This window comes from Nomascus leucogenys, chromosome 20 (assembly GCF_006542625.1).
Source record: "Nomascus leucogenys isolate Asia chromosome 20, Asia_NLE_v1, whole genome shotgun sequence".
Classification (NCBI taxonomy): domain Eukaryota; kingdom Metazoa; phylum Chordata; class Mammalia; order Primates; family Hylobatidae; genus Nomascus; species Nomascus leucogenys.
In genome coordinates, this window is record NC_044400.1 from 81,057,293 (window position 1) to 81,070,089 (window position 12,797).

At 46.1% G+C, this 12,797-nt stretch overlaps 1 protein-coding gene across 3 annotated transcripts in view; it reads right to left on the bottom strand.

Annotated features, from left to right (window-relative positions):
- Positions 1-12,797, bottom strand: part of FAM193A (family with sequence similarity 193 member A) — a 183,690-nt gene that overhangs the window by 15,744 nt on the left and 155,149 nt on the right. For all 3 annotated transcript variants that reach the window (XM_030800812.1, XM_030800813.1, XM_030800814.1), the window contains exons 18-19: positions 11,678-11,908; positions 7,736-8,600 (exon numbers count right to left, since the gene is read on the bottom strand). In XM_030800812.1, coding sequence (XP_030656672.1) covers positions 7,736-8,600; positions 11,678-11,908 — 1,096 coding nt within the window. The remainder of the gene's footprint in view (positions 1-7,735; positions 8,601-11,677; positions 11,909-12,797) is intronic.

The window sequence follows — 12,797 nt, forward strand, 5'->3', positions numbered from 1 at the left end:
TTTCAGCTACTTGGGAGGCTGAGGCAGCAGAATCGCTTGAACCTGGGAGGCAGAGGCTGCAGTGAGCCAAGATTGCACCATTTTACTCCAGCCTGGGCAACAAGGGCGAAACACCAACTCAAAATAAATAAATAAATAAATAAATTAATTAATTAAAAAACATATATAAATCAATAGCTTTCATACACAAATAAATAACCAGTTAGGGCAGCACTATCCAATAGAAATACAATCTGAGGCTGGGCACGGTGGCTCATGCCTGTAATCCCAGCACTTTGGGAGGCTAAGGCAGGAGGATCACTTGAAGTCAGGAGTTCAAGACCAGCCTGACCAACATAGTAAAACCTGGTCTCTACTAAAAATACAAAAATTAGTTGAGTGTGCTGGTGCAGCACCTGTAATTTCAGCTACTCGGGAGGGTGGGGCATGAGAACTGCTTGAACCTGGGAGGTGGAATTGAACCTGGGAGATAAAGGCCGCAGTGAGGTGGAGGTTGCAGTGAGCCGAGACTGCGCCACTGCTCTCCAGCCTGGGTGATGGAGTGAGACTCTGCCTCAAAAAAAAAAAAAAAAAAGAAATACAATCAGAGTCTGAGCCACACACATAAGATTTTTCTAACAGTCACATTAAAAAAAAATTTTTTTAAAGAAGCAGGTGAAATTAATTGCAGTAATATATTTAATTAAATATATCCAAAATATTATGATTTAAACATATAATCAATATTAAAAATTATACTGAGATATTTCACATTCTTTTATTCACACTAGGTTTTCAAAATCCAGCGTATATTTTACACTTAGAACACTTCTCAATCTGGATTGGCCGCATTTCAAGTGCTTGATAATGATATGTGACTAGTGCCTACTGTATTGGATAGTTCAGAATTAGAAAATATAATGGTGGAGAAGACCCCATTTAAATGAAAAACAAAGGTGATTAAATGCTGAGAAATACACTTAGTAAAAAATGTGGAAAAATATATGAGAAAATTTAAAATATTCCTGAATGACCTGAAAGTAAACTTGAACAAATGGAAAAAACATCCCTTGTTCTTGGAAGGAATGATCAATACCATAAAGACATCAATTCTCCCTAAATTAATGCATAAGTGTAATGCAATCCCAATAAAAATAACAACAACTTTTTTTTTGTGGGGGGAGACAGAGTCTCACTCTGTTGCCTCGGCTGGAGTGCAGTGGAGCAACCTTGGCTCACTGCAACCTCTGGCTCCCGGGTTCAAGCAATTCTCCCATCTCAGCCTCTCGAGTAGCTGAGACCACAGGCGCTTGCCACCACGTCTGGCTAATTTTTTTATCTTTAGTAGAGATGGTGTTTCACCATGTTGGTCAGGCTGATCTCGAACTCCTGACCTCAGGTGATCCGCCTGCCCAGGTCTCCCAAAGTGCTGGGATTACAGGTGTGAGCCCGGCCCCAACAAGCTTTTTTTAAATGGAGCCAGGCACATTGATGCTAAAGTTCATATGGAAATACAAACATGAAATAGCCTGGGAAATACTGAGCTGGAAAAGGTATGAGGAGAGAACAGCCCTGCAAGATACTACAACATGTAGAGCCTCTAAAAATAACTAACTAAACGCAATAATGACACAAGTAAACAGAGAGGAAAGGAAGAGAAATTCCAGAAACAGACCCAAGTGCATATTGACATTTACTGTAGGACAGGACGGGAACGGTGGCTCACGCCTGTAATCCCAAGACTTTGGTAGGCCAAGGTGGGCAGACCACCTGAGATTGGGAGTTCGAGACCAGCCTGACCAACAAGGAGAAACCCTGTCTCTACTAAAAATATAAAATTAGCTGGGTGTGGTGGTGCATGGCTGTAATCCCAGCTACTTGGGAGGCAGAGGCAGGAGAATCGCTTGAACCCAGGAGGCGGAGGTTGCAGTGAGCTGAGATCATGCCATTGTACTCCAGCCTAGGCAACAAGAGTGAAACTCTGTCTCAAAAAAAAAAAAAAAAAAAAAAAAAGGAAAGAAATTTATTGTAGGACAAAGGTGGCATCTTGAATCACTGGGCCAAGATGATTTTATTTATTTTAGTTTTTGTAGAAACAAGGTCTCATTATAGACCAGTCTGGAGTGCAATGGCACAATTATAGCTCATTGTATTGTAATCTCAAACTCCTGGGCTCAAGTGATCCTCCTGCCTCAGCCTTCCAAGTGGCTGAGAGTACTGGTGTGCACCACCATGCCCTGCTATTTTTTAAAAAAATATGTAGAGATGAGGTCTCACTATGTTGCCCAGGCTAGTCTCAAACTCCTGGGCTCAAGTGATCCTCCTGCTTTGGCCTCCCAAAGTGCTGGGATCACAGGCATGAGCCATCACCCTCACGCCTGGTCCAGGATGAACTTTCTAATAACTGGTGCTAAGGCCGGGCACGGTAGCTCACGTCTGTAATCCCAGCACTGTGGGAGGCTGAGGCAGGAAGATTGCTTTAGCCCAGGAGTTAGAGCCAGCTAAGGCAATGTAGCAAGACCCTGTTAATACTAAAAGAAAAAAAAAAATTAGCCAGTATGGTGACATGTGCCTGTAGTCCCAGCTACTCAGGAGGCTGAGGCGGGAGAATCACTTGAGCCCAGGAGTTCGAGGCTGCAGTGAGCTATGACTGCACCATCACACTCTAGCCTGGGTGACAGAGCGAGACCCTATACCCCACCCCGCAAAAAAAAGAATAATAATAATGTGCTGGGACAACTCGTTCACCATTTGGAAAAAGAGAAACTGGATCCATATTTCACACCACACAGAAGAAAAATTTCCAAACATATTAGGGATATAAATGAAAAAAAATGAAACTACACAAATACTGGAAGGCAGCATGGGTGTGTTCCTCTTTAATCACAATGCTAGTGTAAACTTTCTAACAATTATTCAAAAGCCAGAGGCAATAAAAAATCAAAAAGCTGACCGCATAAAAGGAAGAACATTTCCACCTGACTGAAGAGCACACACAGAGTCAAAAGACAACTTATGAACTGGGAGAGAATGTCTGCAGCATACTGCATGGGTAAAAGGCTAATGTCCCTACCATATAAAAAATTCTTGGCCGGGTGCGGTGGCTCATGCCTGTAATCCCAGCACTTTGGGAGGCCAAGACGGGAGGATTGCGAGGTCAGGAGATCGAGATCATCCTGGCTAACACGGTGAAACCCCATCTCTACTAAAGATACAAAAAATTAGCCGGGCATGGTGGCGGGCGCCTGTAATCCCAGCTACTCAGGAGGTTGAAGCAGGAGAATAGCGTGACCCCGGGAGGTGGAGCTTGCAGTGAGCCGAGATCGCACCACTGCACTCCAGCCTGGGTGACAGAGCAAGATTCCGTCTCAAAAAAAAAAAAATTTTTTTTTTAAATACAAAAGAGAAAAGACCAAAAACCTAGTAAGAAATGAGAAATAGGTATGAACAGAAAATTCATACACACAAAAAGAAATAGCCCTTAATAATATATTGATCTCATTGTAATTAGAGAAAAATGCAAATGAAAACTACACTGAGGGCTTACTGTAGCTAATGGATTGGCAAAAGTTAAAAAGCCTGACAACATACTCTGTAAGCAAGGCTGTGGCCCAACAGGCACTCAGATGCTGCTGGTGGGTGGGCTGACTGGAGGGTTTGGAGAACGTGGACGTAGCTAGCAAAAAAACTATGAAAGCACTTACCTTTTTAAACATTTTTATTTTTATTTTTTTTGAGATAGGGTCTTGGTCTGTTGCCCACACTGGAATGCAGTGGCGTGATCTTGACTCACTGCAACTTCCGCCTCCCAGGCTCAGATGATCCTCCTGCATCGGTGTCTCCAGTAGCTGAGACTATTAGTTGGGTGCCACCACACCCAACTAATTTTTGTATTTTTAGTAGAGACGGGGGTTCCACATGTTGGCCAGGCTGGCCTCGAACTTCTGACCTCAAGTGATCTGCCTGCCTTGGCCTCTCAAAATGCCGGGATTATGGATGTGAGCCACCATGCCCAGCCTTAATTTTTTTTTTTTTTTTTTTTTTGAGATGGAGTCTCACTCTGTTGAGTGCAGTGGTGTGATCTCGGCTCACTGTTAACCTCCACCTCTCCAGTTCAAGCGATTATCCTGCCTCAACCTCCCGAGTAGCTGGGATTATAGGCATGCGCCACCACGCCCAACTAATTTTTGTATTTTTAGTAGAGACGAGGTTTCATGTTGGCCAGCATAGTCTCGATCTCCTGACCTCGTGATCCACCTGCCTCGGCCTCCCAACATGTTGGGATAACAGGCGTGAGCCACTGTGCCCAGCTGCTTTAAATTTTAAGAGACAGGGTCTCACTCTGTCACCCAGGCTGGAGTGCAGTGGTGCAATCATGACTCACTGCAGCCTCAAACTCCTGGGCTCGAGCTATTCTCCTGCCTCAGCCTCCCAAGTAGCTGGGAATACAGGCGTGCAGCACTACGCCCAGATATGTGTCTTTTTTTTTTTTTTTTTAAGTAGAGATGGGGTCTTGCTACATTGCCCAGGCTGGTCTTAAGTTCCTGGCCTCAGGTAATCCTCCTGCCTCGGCTTCCCAAAGTGTTGGGATTACAGGCGTGAGCCACCACACCGGGAACACACTTACCTTTTGACCCAGCCCTCTCCCTTCTGGGAAAGTGCTCCAAGGAAACACCTCCAAACAATATGGAAATACATATGCACACAAGTACTCACTGTAGCACTGGGTGTAATGATTAAAACAAAGTATTGAGGCCAGGCACGGTGGCTCACACCTGTAATCCCAGCACTTTGGGAGGCCAAGGTGGGCAGATCACTTGAGGTCAGGAGTTCAAGGCCAGTCTGGCCAACATGGTGAAACTTCATCTCTATTAAAGATACAAAAATTAGCCGGGTATGGTGGCACATGCCTGTAATTTCAGCTACTTGGGAGGCTGCGGTGGGAGAACTGCTTCAACCTGGGGGGTGGATGATGCAGTGAGCTGAGACTGCGCCACTGTACTCCAGCCTAGATGACAGAGTGAGACTCCACCTTAAAACAGAAACAAAAACAAAAAACCAAAGCATTAGAAATAACTTAAATGCTCGCACAAAGAAGAGAGACTGAAGAAATCATAGTACACTTTAAATGGAGTACCATGTAGCTGTAGAAAGAATGAGGACTATCTCTATGAACTGATGTGCTGTGATTCCCAGAATATATTAAGTAGAAAAAACCCAAAAGTCACTATTATATCTATAATATAGTACCTTTTATGTAAAAAAGAAAAGCAAATAAGAAACTGATTAGTTACCTACAGGGAGTGGGTGGGAACAGATTAAAAAAAAAGAGGAATTGGGTAGGGGAGAAAACGAAATGGAACACAAATGGAAAAACGCAATCAGATGTGTTTTAAATGAGTAACATAATTGTACTAAAGGTGAAAACAACTAATTTAAGTCATTTGTAAATTCAGTGTTATCACCACACCCTGAGGCTAAAGACAAAAAGAACTGAACAAATACCAAAAGCATGTCCGGAGTTTTCCATCGGGGTAAGGGCAGGCACTTCGGAACCCTTTACCTGTGTTGTAGGACTCAGAAAGTCAGTAAAGGCACCATGGATGATGAGGTCCAGGCTCTCACTGTCTAAGGAGTTACAAAGGTGGACAGGGAAGGGAGAACGCTCACTGTAGCACAGGAGTGGGGCTGGGATATCTGTGGGAACTCACGGCTTGTAACTAGCAATTAGTGTGTGTAGGTGGCGGGCGCTCGTGTGCACATGCTCACACCCCCACTCCTCCTGCTCTGCTGAGAGGGCCAAGAAGCAATGCCATATGGCAGTGTCCAGGTCTGGGTTTCTGAACACCACTGTTCAAGAAAGAGGAGGGCTCCTTGGAGAAATGGCTGGTTCAGGGCTGGGAGAGAGAAGACACGAGATGAGCCCAGGGCATCGAACCATGACAGAAAGTATAAAATGCTTAAAGGCTGGTAGGGCCGCATCAAATGGTCTAAGGAAAAAGCCATTCTGAGGGGGCTCCCAGTGACCGAATCTCAGACAATCAAAACAGCAACATAAAGAGCATTTGTAAAAGATTCTAATCTATAGCATCAAGTAAAAATTCGTGGATCCATCCTGATATAACTAAATGAATGAAAAAAACACGTGGGGTTGGAAAGCTCTTCCTACAGTTGAATGGCAAGTAACAAATATAGAAAGAATACTACTAGAAAATTCACCACTGGGGCCAGGGGCGGTGGCTCACGCCTGTAATCCCAGCACCTTGGGAGGCTGAGGCAGGCGGATCACCTGAGGTTGGGAGTTTGAGACCAGCCTGACCAACTCGGTGAAATCCCATCTCTACTACACAAAATTAGCCAGGTGTGGTGGTGCATGCCTGTAATCCCAGCTACTTGAGAGGCTGAGGCAGGAGAATCACTTGAACCTGGGAGGCGGAGGTTGTGGTGAGCTGAGATCGTGCCATTGCACTCCAGCCTGGGCAACAAGAGCGAAACTCCATCTCAAAAAAAAAAATCACCATATGACAAACAACACAGTAATAAACATTTCAGGCAAGAATCATTAGTGGATGCTACAACTAGTCGGTGAATGTTCGATAAAAACAGGATACTCATTTCCCCATAAGACACTTACTAATTAGCAAAGGAGAATTACTAACTTGACCGTAGTGAAAATGGGCAGACCAGCTCAACCCAGGATCAGAGTTCCCATCCCCAGTGATGGGACAGACACCATCATCCACTTCCTGGTGGGATATACCAACAGGGACTGGTCACATCAATGGTGTTGCTGCCAAAAACATGGAATCTGAATCTGACTGGGAAGACATGGGGCATGCACCCTGACCAAGGGATACTCTAAAAAATAAATGGGCTGCACTCTTCAAAAAAGTCAAGGTCATGAAAAACAGAGAAACCAATCCAAAGGAAAGGAAATTAAAGAGATATGACATGGGATCCTGGATTGGATCCCATGTCAGGAGAAACAACAAGAGCTTTTTTTCTTTCTTTTTTTTTTTTTTTGCTATGAAGGATGTTAAAGGGACAACTGGAGAAACATGAGTAAGGTCTACAATTAGAGAATAACATTGGATCAGTGTCAACTTCTTCATTTTGATCACTGTACAGTGGTTTTATAAGTGTCCTTTATCTTGAGGAAATACACACGGAAGTATTTTAGGTTAAAGGGGTATCATGTATGAAGTGACTCTCCTTCTGTCCAGAAAAATAAGAGAGAGAGGGAGAGAGAATGACGAAACAAACATGAGAAATACTGATGTTGGGGAACTAAAGTTGGGGAACTGGAGGGGGTAGAAATCCTCTTTTTTTTTTTTTTTTTGAGATGGAGTCTCTCTGTCACCCAGGCTAGAGTGCAATGGCACGATCTTGGCTCACTGCAATCTCCACCTCCTGGGTTCAAGCGATTCTCCTGCCTCAGCCTCCCTGAATAGCTGGGACTACAGGCGTGCCACCAAGCCCAGCTAATTTTTTTTGTTATTTTTAGTAGAGACAGGGTTTCACCATGTTGGTGAGGCTGGTCTCGAACTCTTGACCTCTGGTGATCTGCCCACCTTGGCCTCACAAAGTGCTGGGATTACAGGTGTGAGCCACCACGCCTGGCCCCTCTATGCTCTTTTCTACAGGAGGGAGGCCACATGGTGAGAGCGTGCCAAACCCAGTGTTTTCCCATACGAGCACATCACGCATGGAAAACCAGGCATCGCTCAGAAATACCTTCCCGCTATTCTGTATTTACCAATTGAATTGTTGACTCTGTCTCCTTTCTTCTTCTTATTTTTCTTGTTCTTGCCCTTTGGCTGAGGGGACTCTGCCAGCACCAGCTTGTTGTTCTGCTGATGCTCGCCGGGAGAGGTGGGCTCCATAGGGGTTGGGTTTGACTTTTCATCCTTGATGTGGTTCAGCTGCTTTTTGTTATTGTTATTACTGTTGACTTTTCTCTCCTCTCTTTTCTGCTCTGTGACGGACGTGAGGTCGACCACCTTAGCCTTTGACTCAGTCTGGGCCCGGGGCTTGGGCTGCCCCTCTGTGGCCTTGGGGGGCTCTGTGGGCCTCCTCGCTGGCTCGCTGCTGGCCTTGCTCGTCTGCCTCAGCTTCTGCTTGCCATTTCCCTCTTTATGGTGCTGCATGATGTCGAAGAAAAAAGAGAGTGGCTCATGCTGCTTCCCATTCACCTCCTTGGGGAGGAGAAATCTGGAGTCTCTGGTGTGGACGGGGTCTGTAGCATCCCCATCAGCCCCTAGCCCTGGCCTGGGCTCTGAGTGGTTCATATGCCTGGACGGGGAGTGAGAAGAGGTTTCTGGTTCTTCAGTTTGCTCTAGTGAGCCATTGTGGATGTTTTCAGAGTTAGGGACAGACTCTGTTGCTGCCTGGAAATTTCTAGTGAGCATGTCCAACTTGGGGCAGTCTTTACTTGGCCTCTCCTTCTTCTTCTTTTTTACAGCTCTTAGCTTCTGAAGCTCCTGAAGCCGCTGAAATTCCTCCTTGAAACGATCCTCCTCTTCTTCCTCCTCCTCCTCCTCCTCCCGCCGCCTCTGCTCCTCCTGGAGGTGCAGGTGCTCCCGGGCCCTGGCCTCTGCTTCTAGGCGAGCTTTCTCCTCCAGCTGCCAATACAAGAAGAAGGCAATTTAAGACTACAGTGAGTGCTAAAAATTAAGTCATACAGAAAAACTAAGATAATTTAAAAAACGAATCACATATGGAATGTAAACGCTGAAGAGGCTGTAATAAATCAAAACTTAACACACACCCACCTCCAATTCTCTTACTCTACCGGATTGTTAAACTTCATCTATTTACTAAAGTATATGCTTACTTATTTGTGGGGGGGAGAGGGGGTGGTAGTTAACAAAAAATTCTCGATAGCCTTTGACCTGGTGCTAAACACAGTAACCAAAGACAAAGCAGCTGCAAAGCACACATCCAGGGAGTCAGCTATCCCCTCACAGGTGTGGCAGGGCATCATGCCGCCTGGCCGAGTGGATGATGTAACCAATACCACAGACTGCCCGGGCAGTACTGAGGCTGTACACGTGCCGCCAGAACTCTGGGCAAACCCACCTTTCCAGGCGAAGGCTAATGCATTCACCTGAACAGGGAATGTAAGAAATGTGCACCAGGCCGGTGCAGTGGCTCACACCTGTGATCCTAGGAGTTCAAGAGCAGCCTGGGCAACATGGCAAAACCTCGTCTCTATAAAAAGTATCAAAATTAGCTGATGTGGTGGCGCACAACTGTGGTCCCAGCTATTTGGGAAGCTGAGGTGAGAATCGCTTGAAGCCAGGAGGTTGAGGCTGCAATGAGCTGTGATGGCACCACAAAAATAAATGTGTAGTGAAGAACTAGAAATTCCTTCTTCCCACCCTAGCAGATAAACAAAAGTGCCATATATTTTCACTAGTGTGACAGAGCAAATGACTCACTGTCCAACTTGATGGAAAATTAATTTTCATCCCAAGTAAAGACAGCATTTGAGTAGTGATGCATACATACTCCAGGGGCACAAATGGAAACTGCTCTTTGTGTTCAGAAAGCAGATGAGAGTCATCAGTGTTAGGAGCACGGCTCTACCCACCAACAACCTTTAGAAATGCTGGGGCTTACGAGAAACTCTGCTAAAAGCATTTCTCCTAGAGAAATAGAAAAGTACTCCTCAAGTGTAAATTAAATTATTTTTCACAATATTTTAAACAGGCAAATTGACTTGTCTTTTGAAAAACTTAAAAATTATGATAAAAATTTAACAATGGTATGTTATTAAAAATTTCATTTGACAATTCAAGTAAAAATTATTTAACATCCTTCTCCATGTGTATGTCAGGAGCAGCACCCAGCAGCCACCTTGTGGATGGGTCCTGCAGTCCAGTGTCTGGAGTGAGCTGTGGGGCTGCACTGCAGCAGAGGAGACACCAACTCCATCAGGACACTCGCTGGTGCACACTGGCCAGCTGGCGTCCTGTCGGAGCTGATCTAAATCCAGTATGTGCGCCTTGTCAATATATGGACAAATAACAAGCATGTGAGGGCAGGTGCCCTGGTTTCCAGCAGAACGGCTGCCCCAGCACAGGCCCCTGGTTTGGACCTGCTACGGGACAGAGTCCACAGGTCAACTATTGCTGTCCCTTCAACAACCAGCCAGCCAGTGAGCCTCAACACACATCTGTGAGCTGCTCTGTAAAATGGGTGCAGCGTAGAAAGCACCAGGAGGTGGTCCCTCGAGGTGGGACTGGGTGCTAGGCAGGGCCTATGACATCAGCCTATAAGGTTCAGCTGGGCCTCAAGTCTGGATCCAGACCACCTGCAAGGTCAGAGGGCAAGAGCCTGGGGTGGAGAGTACCCTGAAAACTCAGGAAGAGGTCCCAGAGGCCTCCAGTGAATCCCAATGGGAGGTCTCAGGGCCTTGGACCACCGTGGGGACCCCTGATGCTGGACACTCCTGAATGGAGGACACACTATGTTCTCCGCACTCCAGCAGTCTCTAGTCTTCTGGGGCACAGAACAAGGCTTCTCCCCCAAAGCCTCCCAATCAGGCCCAGTAGTCAGCCTAAATCTACTTTAGGACTGCGAGGTATGAGCAGAGCTCTTGAGAGTAGAACAATCCCAACAGCTAAGATACAAGTAACAACACAGGACATCGGGCCCACCCTCTGGTCCACTGTGGGATCGTCCTCTTCCTCACCTCCTTGCCTGACCATGCCGCAGACAGAAACCTGGCCTCTTCCCAAGACAACTGTCCTACTGTCAGAACACCTGGAACCTACAAGTTCCCTCTGCATGCAGCCCACATCTGCTCACTGAGGTCTGGCTCTTGGAGCCTAACACTTTTAGGGAGCTGAAACCAGAAGGCTCTTTGGAACTGCTCCAGCATAAGGGCATTTAGAAAATCCTCTGAGAGAAAAAAATTGTCTTATTTATTTATTTTTAAACAGTCTCATTCTGTCACCCAGGCTGGAGGGCAGTGGCATAATCTTGGCTCACTGCAACCTCCACCTCTGAGGTTCAAGTGATCCTCCCACCTGAGCCTCCTGAGTAGCTGGGACTACAGGCGTACACCACCATGCCTGGCAAATGTTTTTTGTATTTGACATTTGCTTTTTGTGACACCCCATGCCCTCTGGTAAGGAGGGAACTGCTCGTGCCTTCCCATGAAGACTTATTTTCCTCCCCTCTAATCAATGCTATGCGCTGGTCTTCATCTGGAACAGCAGTGGGACAAGAGGAGCATGGGGGACATGCTCACACCTGAGTCCAGAAGACTTCCCTGTGCCAAGTGCCCCGCCCCAGTCTCATATCAAAGACACTTTTTCACCCACAGGCCCCAAAAGCCCACCTGGGCCTTTCTTCTGTCATCTCTACAGTTGACGGCTCCTTTCTTGGAAAAGGTTCTCCAACAGATAAAGCTGGAGTGTCTGCTGCTGCCCTCATGATGGCCAGCACAGGAACAAACCCATTCTACAAAAGGGGAAGTAATTTCCCGAAAATACAAACAAAGTTAAGTTTTTCTACCGGTCTCCAGTTCAGGCCACCAGAGACAGGCTGGCTCTCAGAGCAAAGTGGTGGGTAAATAAACACACATCAGAGCCCCAACCTGTGGCTCAACCCTGCCTGGAGACTGGCGTAGCACGGCACCCTCAAATGCCCTCAGACCTGGCGCCTCCAGGTGCTGAGAACTGTCACTTGCCTTCCTTTGCTTATGCCTTGCTCGCTTCGCTGCACGCGTGCTGCTCACTGGTTTGGTTTCGGAGCTATTTATAAACTGCAACAAATCCTCCACCCTCCGATGGTCAACGACGCTTTCCCTTTCTGAGATCTGGTCCATTTTTTTAGGTTGCTCTTCTTTCCTCTTGGTCAGCCGTAAGCGAAGCTTTTCCCTCATTTCTGCATAATTTCTACTTGTTGGTGCAGCTGGAGGCTGAGAAGAACAACAAAGCTATGCTTAAGTTTTAAAAATTTTGAATATAATAAATTTCAGACCACACCTCCAAAAATAAACTGTTTTATTACTCAAGTAGTATATATTTGTTGTGAAAAATAAGGAAATACAACAACCAGAAGAAAAAAAGAAAAACCTATCAGCAAGTCACCCAAAACTGGCATTTTGATACCTACCCTCCAATTTTACATATTCATGAAAAACCTGGTAAAGCATGTATAGCTATGCACATAAGTGGATTTTTTAAACTAAAAAGGAAACAATTACAAATCCTGATTAATATATTTTATTTATTTATTTACTTTTTTTTTCTTTTTGAGATGGAGTCTCACTCTGTCACCCAGGCTGGAGTGCAGTGGCGCAATCTCGGCTCACTGCAAGCTCCACCTCCCAGGTTCCCGCCATTCTCCTGCCTCAGCCTCCCGAGTAGCTGGGACTACAGGCGCCCGCCACCACGCCCAGCTAATTTTTTGTATTTTTAGTAGATAAGGGGTTTCACTGTGTTAGCCAGGATGGTCTGGATCTCCTGACCTCGTGATCTGCCCGCCTCGGCCTCCCAAAGTGCTGGGATTACAGGCGTGAGCCACCGCGCCTGGCCTATTTACTTATTTTTGAGACAGGGTCTTGCTCTGTCACCCAGGTTGGACTGCAGTGGTGCCATCATAGCTCACTGCAGCCGTGACCTCCTGGGCTCAAGCAGGGGTGTGCTGTCACACCCAGCTAATCTTCTTTATTTTTTGCAGAGACAGGGTCTCATGTGTCACCCAAGCTGGTCTTCAATTCCTGGGCTCAAGAGATCTTCCTCCCTTAGCCTCCCAAAGTGCTGGAATTACAGGCATGAGCCACTATGCTCGGCCTCTACTTGTTA